The sequence below is a fragment of the Rattus rattus genome, chromosome 16 (assembly GCF_011064425.1).
Source record: "Rattus rattus isolate New Zealand chromosome 16, Rrattus_CSIRO_v1, whole genome shotgun sequence".
In the NCBI taxonomy this organism is placed as follows: domain Eukaryota; kingdom Metazoa; phylum Chordata; class Mammalia; order Rodentia; family Muridae; genus Rattus; species Rattus rattus.
In genome coordinates, this window is record NC_046169.1 from 10,588,595 (window position 1) to 10,604,053 (window position 15,459).

At 49.8% G+C, this 15,459-nt stretch overlaps 1 protein-coding gene across 1 annotated transcript in view; it reads left to right on the forward strand.

Moving 5' to 3' along the window:
• The first annotated feature begins 10,389 nt into the window (after positions 1–10,389).
• Radil (Rap associating with DIL domain) overlaps positions 10,390–15,459 on the forward strand; it is a 61,065-nt gene continuing 55,995 nt past the window's right edge. Inside the window, exon 1 of the mRNA XM_032886861.1 lies at positions 10,390–10,984. Within this exon, the coding sequence (XP_032742752.1) occupies positions 10,450–10,984 (535 nt within the window). The 5' untranslated portion in view covers positions 10,390–10,449. The remainder of the gene's footprint in view (positions 10,985–15,459) is intronic.

The window sequence follows — 15,459 nt, forward strand, 5'->3', positions numbered from 1 at the left end:
AGGACTCTGGGTGGGAGGAAAACCAACCCAGCACAGTTCACAGACATGAATGCATGGTAAGTGTCTCTCTTTTCCCCTCAGAACTGCTTGCATGATTTTCCAACATGGTGGCCAGCTTACCTCAGGGCAAATGATCCAAGAGAAGGCAAGGGCCGAAGCAAGAGAGTCTCTCATCGTGTAACTCCAGAGTCATAGTATCACCAAGACAATATTGTGTCGGTTACACAAGCCATTCTGGTTTGACAGCTGAGCTTATGAAGTAATGGGAAACTCGGGGGGGGTGTGGCTTGTTGGCAGCCATCTTGGAGGTTAGAACCACATAAGTAACACTCGGTTTTCATCTTTAAGGATAAACAGAAATTACCTAGGTGATGAAAGCTGGCTCCCTAGGATGAGTTGTGTGCTCCCGTAAATTTTAGATGCTGAAGACCCAATACCCCAAAATGGGCCTTTGAGGAGGTAATTTTTAGGTGTTTGCAACTGTCTTTGCTGCTTTTGCATTACTGGACAGAAACAATTTAAAAGAGGAATACGTTCTCAGCTTATGATTTCAGAGACATCAGTCCTTGGTCACGCACAGAACATTGTGGCTGCAAGCGACATGTGCCTAGAGTTAGTCACCTCACGGGAAGCAGAAAGCAGCAGACAGAGAGTCTTCGGGGATGATAATCCTTCAGAAACCTGTCCCCTTGACCTGCTTCTTCCGCCTGGGCTCCACTCCCTAACATCTGCACAGCCTTCCAAAATGACACTGCCAAATGCCGGCCACGCATTTGAAACACAAGCCGCGGGTGGGCATTTTACATTCAATCCACTACAGGCCACAAAAGGTCAGTCATTTAGTATGCAAACATGTGGGTTGACGTCATTAGGCAGGTGAAGGCAGACAAGTTAGGTCGAGGCCTTGATTGGGTAAAAAAAAAATAAGGTGGGAGTGGGGTGGGGATAAAGCTTTTGTAAGTCGAGAGAGAAGAAGAAAGGAAGAATCAAGATGGAGACAGAGAAGGACGACCCAGATCCGGGTGGTCTTGAATTGCCAAGGTATCTGGGATGGATTTCTGCAGGCAAATTTACCTTATCTAGGTGGGCGGTTTATATCCTTATCAGTTGGTTGTGAGTTTATTGTGTGGATGTATTGTGGATTGAGAATTTAACATAGAAATCTGATGGCCGGGTTACAGTTTGTTGAGTCTTGGTTTTACCGGGGAGTTGGGAGTTTATACTTTAACTACCAGGGGGAGGTTGCTGGGAGTGTGGACAGAGTCCGTGGCAGGGAGCTGTGCTAGGCCGGCTGCTGCTGGACTTCTAGAACCATGATTTTACCGGGTAGCCGGAACCAGAGAGTTCAGTGCTAGCAGAGAGCCTCTGGGAGAGATGCTCATCTTAGATAAAATAGTGCTAGTTCTAATGGCCCGTGGGAGCCGGAACCAGTGACAGCCAGGGTACGACGTGCAGGAAACGTTCTGCCGCATTTTTATTTTTACTGCAACATAAACAAACAGCCGTAGCTGTGCCCCAATAAAACTTTATTTACAAAAATAGTCCAACCGGGTTCCCATGCTGCTGTTTGGGATCCCCTGCCAGAGACAGTTATGGGATGGGGCGAGGCAGAAGGAATATTCAAGGTTGAACCCAGGCTCTCTCCCTAGCTCTGATAACTGCCTTTTCAGGCTTGTTATTGCCTGAAATTGTATGGAAATAGTCTAGTATATTGTTCGGTTACAGACTTCCAGCCTGGGGTGCATGAGGAGGTTGGTGTGAATGGGGGGGTGGTGTCCTATGAAGATTATGGAGGGGACTACTTCATCGTACAGACAAGCCAAGTCTTTTTTTTTTTTTTTTTTTTTTTTTTTTTGGAGCTGGGGACCGAACTTGTGCTTGCTAGGCAAGCGCTCTACCACTGAGCTAAATCCCCAACCCCACAAGCCAAGTCTTGATTGACCTTCAGTCACTTGACTTCTGTGAGCCTCTATATCCTCAGGAAAAAGCTGAATGGTAGGACCTTATAAGTTGGTACACGCACACATCCAGAGCTGGGCTGGGCAAAACCCCAAGCTAAGGCCTGACAGAAGAGGTGGTCCGTAAATGTCTGTCCCCTTCCCCTGGTCTCAAACATGGGCTCATTACTTTACAGCAGCAGTTCTCAACCTATGGGTCACAACCCCTTTGGGGTTGCATATCAGATATCCTGCATACCAGGTATTTATATCCCAATTCATAACAGTAGCAGCATTATGAACTAGCTGCAAAAATAATTCTGTGGGGGTTGGGGATTTAGCTCAGCAGTAGAGCGCTTGCCTAGCAAACGCAAGGCCCTGGGTTCAGTTCCCAGCTCCGAAAAAAAAAGAAAAAAAAAAAACGCAAACCAAAAAATAATTCTGTGGTTGGGGGTGACCACATGAGTGTCTTAGTTAGGGTTCATTGCTGTGAAGAGATGCTATGACCAAGGCAACTCTTATAAAAGAAACATTTTAATTGGGGCTGGCTTATAGTTTCAGAGGTTGAGTCCGTTACCATCATGGCGGGAAGCTTAGCAGCGTCCAGGCAGACGAGGTGCTGGAAGAGGAGCTGAGAGTTCTGCGTCTCCATCCACAGTCAGCAGGAGGCTGACCATATCATACTAGGTACAGCTTAAATACACATGACCTCAAAGCCTGCCCCCACAGTGACACACTTCCTCCGACAAGACCACACTTCCTAATAGTGCCACCCCTATGGGCCAAGCATTCAAACACAGCAGCCTATGGGGGCCATGCCTATTCAAACCACCCAGCGAGGAACTGTATTAAAGGGTTGCAGCATTGAGAAAGTGGAGAACTACTTCTCTACAGCATAGTTCTCTATAAACTGCCCACAAAAAATATATACTTCTTGGGTTAGGGTCTGCATTTTGAGATCATAAACATACCAGAAAGAAGTCAAAGTAAAAATACATTGTTAGGAAGGCATGTGGACCAAAGACCTAGAGAGCTGATTTGGTCCCATTTTGCATGGTTTTAAGGTAGTCTGCCATAGTTTGACTTATTCTGGCTGCTTAGGGCTGACGTGACACTTTTATACTGCATACATGAGGCCCTGGGTTCGAGCCCAGAACTACATAAATCAGACATGGTAGGGCAAGCTTGTAATAGCAACAGGGGTGTACGGCCAGCCTTGGTCACATGGAGTTTGAGGCCAGTCTGGGATTTATGAGACCCTAACTAAAGGATAAGATAAAATTCTACAGACTACATTAAAATTAAAGAACTGGGGTTAAATGCTGATAACACACACTATATACACACAAGCAATTGTCAAGGAATGAATAATATATTCAATAAAATAAAACGAAATCTGGCCTCCCTTTCCCTGGTCAGTTTCATGCATATTCATAAATATCAAGTGGCACAGTTATGTACCGTCCATCTTTGTCCACCCCTCCACCCTTGTCCACTAATTGGAGTGGGGCCAAACATCACCTACTTAACTAGAGTACATAACTCTGAAGTAGCTGGACAGAGCATAGGCCCCGCCCTTCTCCCCTGAGGCCCCGCCCCTTGAGATACCACGTGTCGGCGTTGGGAGACTAGCCCCGCCCCTTCACAGAGGCCACGCCCACCCAAGGACCACACTTCTTAGGGAATCGTCCTTACCGTTGGGTACCAGAAGGTGGCGCTAGCGCACAGATTATCTTTCCCTGTCAGCCAGGCCCGCCCTAATACGTGTGACCCCGCCCACTCGAGGCTCCGTCTCTGCCCATTGGGCGCTGAGGTGTCGGGTTCTGTTCGTCTCGCCCGACTCCCCTCCCTTACAGGCTCCACCCCCAGAGGCCCCGCCCCCCTCGGAGGCCTCGCCCTGTCCGTTGCGCGGCCGGCAGGAGGCGCCTGGAGCCGGGCGCTAGCTCGGCTAACGGCGGGCGTGGGAGCCGCGCGCGGGGGACGCCGCTGACGGGCTGCGCTGAGGTGAGTGCGGGGCGCGAGAAGGAAGGTCAGCGGAGGCCGAGGATGGCCCAGGGGGTGCCGCTGGGCGACTCCAGGGACCCGCGGAGGGTGCGGAGACCGCGGGCTGAGACACGGGTGGCCGGGCACGCGCTGGGGCGGGGCCGCGCTGGTCACGGTCCCCGCGGCGAGTCGGGGAGCGATAGAGGTAGGCTTGCTCGGTTGCCATGGAAACCGGCGAGCGCACGGGGCCTGGAGCGGCCCGGGGGAGCTGCACCTGAGCCGGGTTGCGTGGCCCCGTGGACTTCCAGGGGCGATCCGGGTTCCGTCACTCGTGGCAGAGGAACCTTTCCAGGCCTCAGTTTACCTGGTGGTGCCTTGGAGGTGCAATCTAACCAGGAACATCTCGAAAGAGCTCCAAGGCGGGAGTCCCGCACTCTCCCACTAGGATGGTGGTGACACCCCCGCCTACACCCGTCCCGCATCGTGTCTCCTCCCTATCCGTGTGCCCGCGAGAGGCATTGTTTCTCCAGCTATTTCTGTATCATTTCCAGCCAGTCCCCCGACAAGTGCCGCGCCTGAGACAGATGCTGAGCTGGAACTCCGAGGCCCTCAAAGGGATCTGGCTTCTGTCCCTGGGGAGCCCTGGGATGGGGGCCTGACAGGCTGCAGACCTGCCCGGCCCAGACTCTCCAGACTCTGTCGCCTGTCGAGTGTTTGGTTAATCTGAATTACCAAAAAGAATTTGATTACTGGTGTCTCAGTGCTGTGGGCCACCTTTTGTGCATTCCAGAGAGGAGCTTGTCTTTAATCCTACTGGGAGAAATCAGTCCCTTTTTGCTAAGTGACTAGCGGACCAAATGAAACCTGATTGAATTATGCTCGCCTTTAAAGCTTCCCTCCAGCTGGAGCCATAAAGATAGAATTTGTGGATGAGGGGAGGAGGCTAATGTGCCGCCTGCAAAGTTGACTGCTCAGTTTTTCTTCTGTTGGAATGATAATGTGTTCCACATTGTCCTGTTGGAACAGAGACGTCCCTCCACCCATGTCAGCCGTCATTGACCTCACTGCCTGCCTGGTCTCTGTGACTTAACCTTACTTTTTTTCCTTTCTTTTTTTCTTTTCTTCCTTCCTCTCTTTCTTATTATTATTTTTTTTTAAAGCACAGTTTCTGAGGCAGTTTCTGAGGCAGCCACAGCGAGAGCCCTGCATGTACTCTTGACTCTGTGGGACTTGAGCTGTCCTCAAATGTTTGTGTGTCAGAGGCGAGAATGAGACAGAAAAAGGAAAAGACAGGTCATACTTCCAGAAAAACAGATCTGGTTACCCAGGGCGTGCTCTACTCTGTAGGACTTTCCCTGAATTCCAAGTAGCCTTTTGAGAAACATTTTTGTCCTGTTTGGACAAACAGGCTACACTCTTGATTCTGTGATCAGGAAGGGAAGTGGCCTGTGAGCAGGTGGCCACCCTTGGCGTCACTCTTTAGTGGCTGGCGAGGATAGTCAAAAAAAAAAAAAAAAAAAAAAAACTTTGTGGATAATCTCAAAGAAGTGAGAGTTCAGCATTCACTGGGACTCTGGGCAGTTGAGAAGGGATTCGGGAGAGGAATGAGTCACATCCACCCAGGTTCTGTTATCTCCTGCTCTCCACAGTTTCCCCAACTCTGTCTGAGAATCCCTGTGGACTTCTGAGGTCCTAGTTTGCACCCCGTGACCCCGAGACCTTAGGAGGGGACCTAGTAGTTACATTTTTGTACGTTTCCATTTCTCTCCTCTTTCTTATTTATTTATGTATTTTGAGACAGGGCTATATGTAGCCCAGGCTGGCCTCAAGGTGCACAGTCATGGACAACCGTGAACTTTTTTAAAAAAAATTTATGTTGATTTATTTATTCTTTTACTGTGCATATACATTTTACATTTTTAAAGATTTTTAACATTTAATTTTAATAATTTACTGTCTGTTGATCCATGCGCATGCTCAATTGGTACTCATGTAGCAGTCAGAGGACGACTTTTGGGGAGTCCATTCTCTGTCTAGCATGTGAGATGTGGGAATTGAACATTCGTGCTTGGCAGCAAGCACCTTTGGCATCTTGATGGCCCAGTGACCTTGACCTTCTGCTTGTCCTGTCTCTACCTCCTGAGTGCTGGGATTATATATGAGAACCATGTGGGCTTCCATTTCTCCTCCTCACACTTTCTTTTTTTGAAGCTGAGGGTAACCTTGAGTTCCTCATGCCTCTCACCTCCAGAGGACTGGGACTTCAGGCATGCGCCGCCATGCCCAGTTAGCATTTCTGTTTTGTTAGAGCAGATCCACAGTTAGACCGAACCAGCCTGCTCAAGATGTGCAGCCTACGTGGGAGTTGCCCGCTCACTTCTGCATAGGATCTGGGCCGTTTAAACACTGGAGTGCACTTGGTGACATTTCTCCGGCCTGAGGACAGTTTGGCATTGTGTTTACATTTACTCCTGGACATGGTTTCCAGAAGCCATGGCTTCTATGGCCACAGGCTTCGGTGACTGAGGCACATCGTCGCCCCTCTGAGTTAGACGTCAGACACTGAGGCTCCTCCAGTGGAGATGGCCCCTGTGCTACAGGAAAGTGGCAGGGGGGCCGAAGTGTTGTGGAGGGCCGTGTCATCGGAGAATGTGTTCTGGTCTAGAGGCTTCCAAGGAACGGGTGTGAATGCACGCAGAGGCCAGGGCTTTGCCTTGGGAGAGATTGATTACTCATGAGTTGTTCACCTTGGGTTTCTGAGACAGAATTACTCAATGGCTTGGGACTTCTTGTCTTCATTTCCCCTGGCTTGGATTTTCACGTGGGTTCTGGGCATAGAACCATGCCCATGTTTGCATGCGAAGGCACTGTCTGTGCTGTGCTGTGTGTGTTGGAAGAGGGGGCAAGTGAAGTGTGTGGGAATACGTGTACTGGTACCTACACAAGCAGACGCCAGAACAGTAGAAGCTGAGAGCTTTCAGTATCTACCTGTCTCTTCCTTGGAAGCCTCTGGTCTAGCCCACATTCTCAGATGACACCGTCCCACGGCACTCCATTCCCTCCAGTTGCTTCTGTGAAGCACAGGGGACATCTTTGCTGGAGAAGCCACAGTGTGTGGAGGCAGATGTTATCCCCAACGCTGAGGGTGCGGGCATGCACAGCTACACCCAGCTTTTTATGTGGGTGCTAGGGGGTTTGAATTCAGGTCATCTGCTTATCAATGGAGCCGTCTTGCTGGCTCTTTGAAAATGCTTTTGTTGTGGTTTAAGTGACAATCCCATGCAGGGGAGCATAATCAATCAGTCCTAGGCTTCTCAGGGGTTCTTGAAGACGTTTGTCACATCCTCGGGGGAGGAGACACAATGCTTTGCACCCTCCATAATTTTCTTCACTGAGACACACAGCCTTGTGTTTCCATTTTTCTATCCACCTTCTCTGGATACCATCTATCTATAGGCAAGTTCAAGTCTCCTAAAGCTGGTCCATACAGCATGGTGGGCGGTGGGTGTAAGTAGGAACTAGAGAGCTGGTTTTCAGAGCTCAAGCATGAGTATATAAAGCACACTGGAGGTTCTTGGAGAGCCCTGACTCCTCCCACAGGGCTCAGGCGCCTAGGTCAGCGTCTCTGGAGGACTGGTATGGGGGCCTGCTTTTTCAGCTTTGTGATGATGGAGCTGCTGGTGGGGAGAGGCCTCAGGAAAGGAGCAGGAAGAAATCTGATTCTCAGCGAGGGTTTGGAGGTCTGGACCGTTGCATTGTCTGGCTCCCTGTGGGGTCTTTGTTTTGAGGCAGGATCTTGCTGTGTTTGTGGCCTCGGACTTGTCTGGCTTCCAACTTAAGTTTCTCTTGCCTTAACCCCCTCTGAGTTGCTGGGATCTCAGTATAGGCATGACCACATCTGGCTCCCTGAGGGTTTGTCCTGTCTTGTTTTATTTTGTTTAAGAGTAGGTCTCTTGTACCCCAGATTGGCCTGGAAGTTCTGTGTAGCTAGGTTGACCTTGAACTCCTGGTCTTTGTGCCTTCACCTCCCAGCTGGTGTAACTGCAGATGTGGACCACATGCTCTGCTTTACCTACGCTTTTTTTTTTTTTTTTTTTTTTTTTTTTGTTTTTTAAACTTATTTTGTGTTTCGGTTTTTAGATTTATGTTATGTGTATGAGTGTCTGCCATGTGTCTCCTGTTCTCAGAGGTCAGAGGAAGCATCAGATCTCCAGGAATTGAAGTTACTTATGAGTGTGAAATGCCACGTTGGCACTGGGAACTGAACCCTGGTCCTCTGCAAGAGCAGCACATGCTTTTAAGCATTGAACTATCTCTCCAACCCCAAGAAACAATCACTCTTTCCTTCTGAATATTTATTTATTTGACATGTATTGTATATGTGCACACCCCATGACACATATGCAGAGATTGGAAGACAGTTTGGGGGAATTGGTTCTCATGGTCTCTGGGTCAAACTGAGGCCAGTAGGCCTGGTGGCCAGTGCCTTTACCCACTGGGCCATCCTATTAGCCCCTGAGAGTCTTGCACCCTGAGTGGTTGTGTTTTAGCCTGCCACTTCTCCAACCCATAACAATGTGGTTGAGTGGAGGCTGGGGACCCAAGGGGAGGTTGGTGACTTAGCTAGACTCAATGTGGCAGGTCTCTGTGGTGCTTTCTCTGGGTCCTGAGTCACTAGCAAGTGTGTTTAACCTTTTGACTTTGCAATGTGATGTCATCTGCAAAGCAGACACTTAAGCATTGTGCAAAACAACCAAACCACCAAAAAGCCACATGTTTCAAGTAAGTTTGCAGTTTTGTTTTGGACATGCTTCATAGCCATCCTTGATTGCATATCATCCTAGGATTGCAGGTTGGACACACTTGTCTGGATCCTTCTAGAAAACACTCCTCTCGGGGGTTGGGGATTTAGCTCAGTTATAGAGCACTTGCCTAGCAAGCGCAAGGCCCTGAGTTTGGTCCTCAACTCCGGAAAAAAGAAAAAAGAAAAGAAAACACTCCTCTCTTGGCTCACCAATCTCTCTGCCTTTGTCTGTGGTGCAGGAGTCGGGTGTGGTCATCAGGAGATGAGTGCATGCAGCTTTTCTGTTTCATCCTGTCTGGTGGCAGTGCCGAAAGTCCCTATTTCCTTCTCTGGGCTCTCCAGCCCCTGCAGACTGTTGTGAGGGAGATGATAATTCCACTTCTAAATCCCACAGGACACCAGTCTTTAAGATTACAATTCTGCTGTACACAGACTCTTCCTGCTCCCTGGGAGTTCTTCAGGAACCAGCCTCTCTCTGGAGGGGCTTGGGTGGCCGGGTGGGTGGCTGGATGTGGTGGGTGGAATGCACACATTCCAAGGATGCTTCCACCAGCCTTGGAGGCACCCTTTGTGTTGTTCCTCCTGGCCTAGTGGACGAGCCCAGCTTCAGTCCTAGGGAAGTGTCTTTTCTGATGGGACAAACCTCCTCCACCAGGGATCTCTTCCAGTCAAGATCAGTTTCCTCTGCCAAGTCATGGGGAGCAGCATTTTCTTGGGGTTTGTGTTTCTAGTGTGCATGCCTGTGTGCCTGTGCGTGCGTGCGTGTGTGTGTGTACCTCTGCTGATTCGGAAGCTAGGAAATCTTAGTCTTACTCTTCAGAGATAGGGTCTCTAGCTGAGCGTGGAGCTAGGTCGGCAGTCAGCTCTCGCAATCCTCCTGTCTCTACCCCTCACAGTGCTGGGGTATGCCCAGATTTTTACATGGGTGCTAGAAATTTGAATTTCAGTCTTCATGCTTACACAGCAAATGCCCTTACCCACAGAACCATCTTCTCAGTCCCAGGGTTGTGACGCTACCCCCTCCTCCTCCTATTAATAATAATAATAATAATAATAATACATATATTATATTATTATTATTATTATTATTATTATTATTTCTATTTTTATGGCTGTGGCTGTGACCATTTCCCCAGCTCTGCTTGTGTTTGGGACGAGCTTTGTCTTTTGTATAAAAGGCTGGTATAGACAAAATTGAATTCACAGAAGGTCAGGGCTCTGTTCCCAAGTTGAGTATGGCTTGTTTTTTGTTTGTTGTTGTTTTTCTAGCTTTGACATGGCTAGATAGTGGGCATGTCCCCCAGGACAGAGAACTAGCCCTACAGATACTGTGTCCTTTGTCCTGTCTACCTGCAGTCGCTGCTCCTGTGCCCAGCCCTTCTCAGAAGTGATGCAGCCCAAAGGCAGATACAGATTACTAGGACTTACTCCTGCTTCCTGCCACTGGCTTTCCCTGGAAGTACTTTAGGCTATCAGATCCCCCATTGTCTCTTGCACCTCACAGGCTCTGACTTATCAGTGCCATTGCTGGGATCTGGCTTCAGGTGGTATGGATGCCAGGGTGGCTCAGGACTGTTTTCTCTGCTGGGATGGACTCCTGTCTCTGTTGCTTCTGATGTCCTTGATACTTGGCCCTAACCTGTATTGCTTTGTCCTCCTAGGCTCCAGCCTTCCCCCAGCCACTGGTTGAAAGCCTCAGTGGTTATTTATGAGGACGCACTCACCATGTTTTATGGGACTCAGTTCATCATGTCTCCTCCCACCAAGAATAAACTGAAGCGACAGAGCCAGCTACTATCCACTATGCTGTCCCGGACACTGAGCTACAAGTATCGTGACCTAGACTCCACCTTCTGCAGCCTAGGTGCCAGTGATGACCCCTCGGAGCTCTCCACGCAGCTCTCAGCCCCTGGGGTCCTGAAGGTGTTTGGGGACAGTGTCTGTACAGGCACCCACTATAAGAGCGTCCTGGCCACTGGCGCTTCCAGCGCCCAGGAGCTGGTGAAAGAGGCACTGGAGCGCTATGCCCTGGATCCCGAGTGTGCCAGCCAGTATGTGCTATGTGATGTTGTGGGCCAGGCTGGGGACTCTGGGCAGCGGTGGCAGGCCCAGTGCTTCCGAGTGTTTGGGGACAATGAGAAGCCCCTCTTGATTCAGGAGTTATGGAAGCCCCGAGAAGGCTTGTCCCGGAGGTTTGAGCTAAGGAAGAAGTCAGATGTGGAAGAGCTGGCGGCGAGGGATGTGGATACCACCACAGCAGGTGAGGAAGGGGCGCGGGGATCCAGTGTGGAAGGATGGCCACAGGGTGACAGGCGAGGGAGTAGAACATGAGGGAAGGGGGAACAGTGGGGCTGTGAAGAGTCATTGTTGTCGTCAGAGGTCGGGGTAACCTTACTGGCCATGTGCATTAACTGTGGGACACTTGGTGGCCCATTCCAGTGGCTTCTGCTACCTTGTATAGAGTGTTAGGCCAAATCCAGCCCTTAGTCCCAGAGACCCGTGGGCTCTGTGTCGTTGACTTTCCAGAGAGTCCTCTCAGACGTCCTAGGAATCTTAGGGTGGCTGGGTAGAATGACAAAGAGGACCCTTGTCATAGAGCCTCCTGACATTGCCAGGTCTAAGGGACTGTGGTGCCAAGTGGCTGCAGGAGGAGCTGCAGCAGGTCAGCAGTGCCTCAGGTGGCCTGGAGGTTGGTTGTCATACTTCTTGGGGACTTCAGTAGCAGGGCAGCTTGGCCTCAAGGACAAGGTTGGTGGTTTGGTGCTCATTGCTTTATTATTCAACTGATGGAAAAAAGTTATTTTGCCAGAATTTATTTTTTTTCAAGTACCCAAAGGTTAGTTTTTAGTTAACTCTTTGCAAGAAACGTTTTAGATTTATTTTATGTGTACGATGTGGAGGTTAGAAGTCAAACTGTGAGAGTCAGCTCCCTTCCTTCCACCGTGTGGGCCCCAGGAACCGACGTCAGGCCATCAGGCTTAGCGGCAAGTGCTTTTACCAAGCCATTCCACTGACTGTTTTAAAAATGTGTGTGTGTGTGTGTGTGTGTGAGAGAGAGAGAGAGAGAGAGAGAGAGAGAGAGAGAGAGAGAGAGAGAGAGGGGCAGGCAGACAGACAGACAGAGAGAAGGGTGGGTACACAATGTTATGGTGCACTCAGGTCAGGGGACAACTTTGTGCAGCAAGTTCCCTTTTTCCACAATGGGTTCTGGGAATCCAACTCCAGCTTTTCAGGCTTGTGAAGCAAGGGCCTTTACCTGGTGAGCTATCTCCCCGGCCCCATATGTTGTTTTCAGAGACTTCCTGTAGCCAAGGTGTGGTGGAAAACCTCCCAACAGTAAGGAGGCTGAGGCAAGGTGGAGAGTTTGGCCAGCTTAGACTGCAAAGCAAGATCCGTCCTTACCTCATGGTGTGTGTGTGTGATCTTGCTGTGAGGTCAACAAGATTTTTGAGGAAAGAGGTGGTGTGGGCTGGAGCTACATGTGTATGCAGATAGGGGCGTGTACACATGCATGTGTACACATGTACACTTGCACCCAGGACTTTGATATTGGGATGTGGAGCATTACTTTGTTTTGCATTCGCTTGTGTAATGTGTGTGTGGTGCATGTGTAGATGTGTGTAACTATGTGTGAACAGAGGCCACAGGACTTTAGGTGTCCCTCCTATATCAGTCTCCTCCTTATTCCCTTAAGGCAGAGTCTTACACTGAGCCTGGAGCTAGGCTAGTGGCCAGAAAGCCTCAGTGGTCTGTGTGACACTCTCAATGATAGGGTTATAGGTACAAAGCAGCACCTAGCATTTTATGTGGTGCAGAGGACTTATGTCTTCATGTTTGCATAACAAACATTCTTACTCACTGAACTGAGATCTCAATCCCCTGAGGAACATTTTGGGCATTCTTTTGCACAAAGCAGGCCTGATGAGACAATCAGAGGGGCTGCTGCTGGGACCCTGTGTCCATGGGTCTGTCATTAGATCCTTCTGTTGTGTCATCTGGGTGAGGTAGAGCTTTGGCAAGCCTGTGTAGTGGTGTATGCTGGCTACTGTGGGTGTAGTATGTAGATTTTTCTCTGTCCACCTCATTCAGCACTGTGCTCACATGAGGCCAGGCCAGAGGAAGTTCCCAGCTCACAGCCTCTCTCTCTGTGGCTATGAAAACCTTTTCAATAAAGAGTCCATTCTTCATTGGTTAGGCTGAGTGACCCACTTCTTGGACTGTAGGGGTCATGTTACTGCCCAAGCAGGCCCAGCCCAAGGGATGACTTTCCTGGCTGCCATTCTTCTCCGGGTGTGATGAAGGTGCCTTGTGCCTTCTGGCCAGGGCAAGGGCTCTGAGAATTATACTAGATTAGTTGTCACAGGAATGCCCATTCTGCTGTGGCACCTCCTCCCCACGCTTTCTTTCTGGCAGTCCTGGGGAATTGAACCTAGGACCTCACCCATGCTAGGCAAGCACTCTGCCACTGAGCTATAGCCTCAGTTTTTGCCCATGCTTCTTACCCAGCATTACAGCATGTTATAGAGCCTCTGCGTAGGCCTGGGGGATGTAAAGGCAAGAGCCAGCCTGGCTCAGCGGGGAACCAAAGATGCCCTTGTAACAGGCACCCAGGTAACACAACACAGTGACCAATGACGGACAGACTGGGCCTACAACTTACTATGTAGACCAGGCTGGCCTTAAACTCACAAAGATCAGCCTGCCTCTGCCTCCTAAGTGCTAAGATTAACGGCACTTGTCATACAGCTGGGCGCAGCCCAAGTCTTGTTCGCACAATAGAGGCTGCTGCTGCGCGCTTTCAGGAGCTTCTGTCAGGCTTCCGCATTAGAAGCACCAGGATGGCGATGCCTGAGGCCAACGTGCCTTGGGAGCAGGAACGGAGGCTCCAGCTGGCAGTTCACCTGCTTCTAGTGAATCGTTGGGGCACTTGCCCTGCACCCATGGGAATGCCCTTTGTCGTGTTTGGGCTCTGTTTTCCATAAACATTGCTTTTTTGTGTGGTGATTTCCTGATTTTCTAGCTTATCAAAATATGGGCTGCCTGTTTGGGAGGCAGGCGGAGGTGGAGGTGGAACACACTGGGTTGGAAGGCAGCTCTTGGTAGTTTCCCAGGGGCTGGAATTTAGGGCCTGTGCCACGAGGAGAGGGCTCTGTGTCCTGTCGGTGAGATAAAGATGACAATCGCTTGCATGCACTATGGGAGAGTGACGGCAGGGCCATGTGGTGTTTGTCAGCACCTTGGGAAGAGTGAAGGATAAGGCTTGCTTATAATCATGGGAAGAGCAAGTGTGAGGTCAGCAGGACTGTTTGGGGGCTGGTGCTCTGTGTGTGCGTGTGTGTGTGTGTGTGTGTGTGTGTGTGCGTGCACGCACTCGCGTGTGCGTGAAAGTGTGGGATTGGAGATGGAACTAGGGGCTTGCATATGCTAGGCTGATCTCTATGACTGAGATAAACCCCATCCTCATTGAGAGATTCTAGGCAGATGCTCTACCACTGACTGGGGGATTGTTCTACCACAGAGCAAGGTAGACCTTCTTTTTTCAGACTGTTTTTTACATCTGTATGTGTACACACGTGTAGAGGCCTGAAGAGAGGTTGGATTTCCTGAAGCTGGTGTTACCGATGGCTGTGAGCTGCCTGATGTGGGTGTTGGAAACTGAATTGGGTTCTCTTGAAAAGTAGTAAATTCTCTTAACCATGGAGACATCTCTCCAGCCCTCCAGATCCTTTTTCATTTTATTTTGAGACAGGGTCTCATTATTTTTTCCAAGCTGGCCTTGGTCTCATTATGTAGCCTGTGCCAGCCCCAAACTTGTGATCCCCCTACCCCATCTTCCTGATTAGTTAGGATCCCAGCTCCATGTCACTATGCCCCACTGCCCTTTATTCCTTGCGAGAGTGGCGTTAGCTCTGGTGGGAGGTGTCTTGGGTATACTAGTATGTGGCACAGCTCCTCTGGCCCCAGGCTGACTCCCTGCATTCTAAGAATAATGTCTCCACACACTGCCACACAACCTCTGCTGGGCAGACCTGCCCTCCATTGAGAGCCCACTTTACACTTCAAAGGCCGACTTACTCAGATGATTGGCTTTTGTTACCCAGCATCTTACCTTGGAGGCCAAGCAGGCAGGAGCCTTTAGGCTGTTTGTGACCCAGGATGCTTTGAGGGCTGAAGACCTTGGAAAGTCAGTATCTTGAGGATGGGGAATGGGTGGAACTGCCGTTTGTTCTGGACCTTCCTGTTCAGCCTTAGATGGGCTCCCTTCCTGGAACAGGATGGCCTTTTTGGCTTTGGGTGTCTTCTCCATAAAAAGGCAAGCATTTAGGACCACTGAGATTTGAAGCTACAGACTCCATGAGAGCAGACAATGGACTTGTGACCAAAGAGCAGCCCATCAAAAGTCTGCTGTGGTGCCTGACATTTATTGACATCAATGAAATGTGTTGGGAGATGGCTCGGTCAGTTAAGTGCTTGAATCCCCACAGCTCTGTAAAAAGCTGCATATGGTGGCCTGCACCATAATTTTCAGTGCTGGAATATGGAGACAGGAGTTTCGTAGACTAGCCAGTCTAGGCGAGGCAGCTAGTTCCGGGTTCAGTGAGAGACCCTATCTCAGAACATAAACCGGGGGACAACTGAAGACAGCAGATGGCTCCACATGCTCACACAGATACAGACACACACACACACACACACACACACACACACACACACACACACACACACACATTGGAG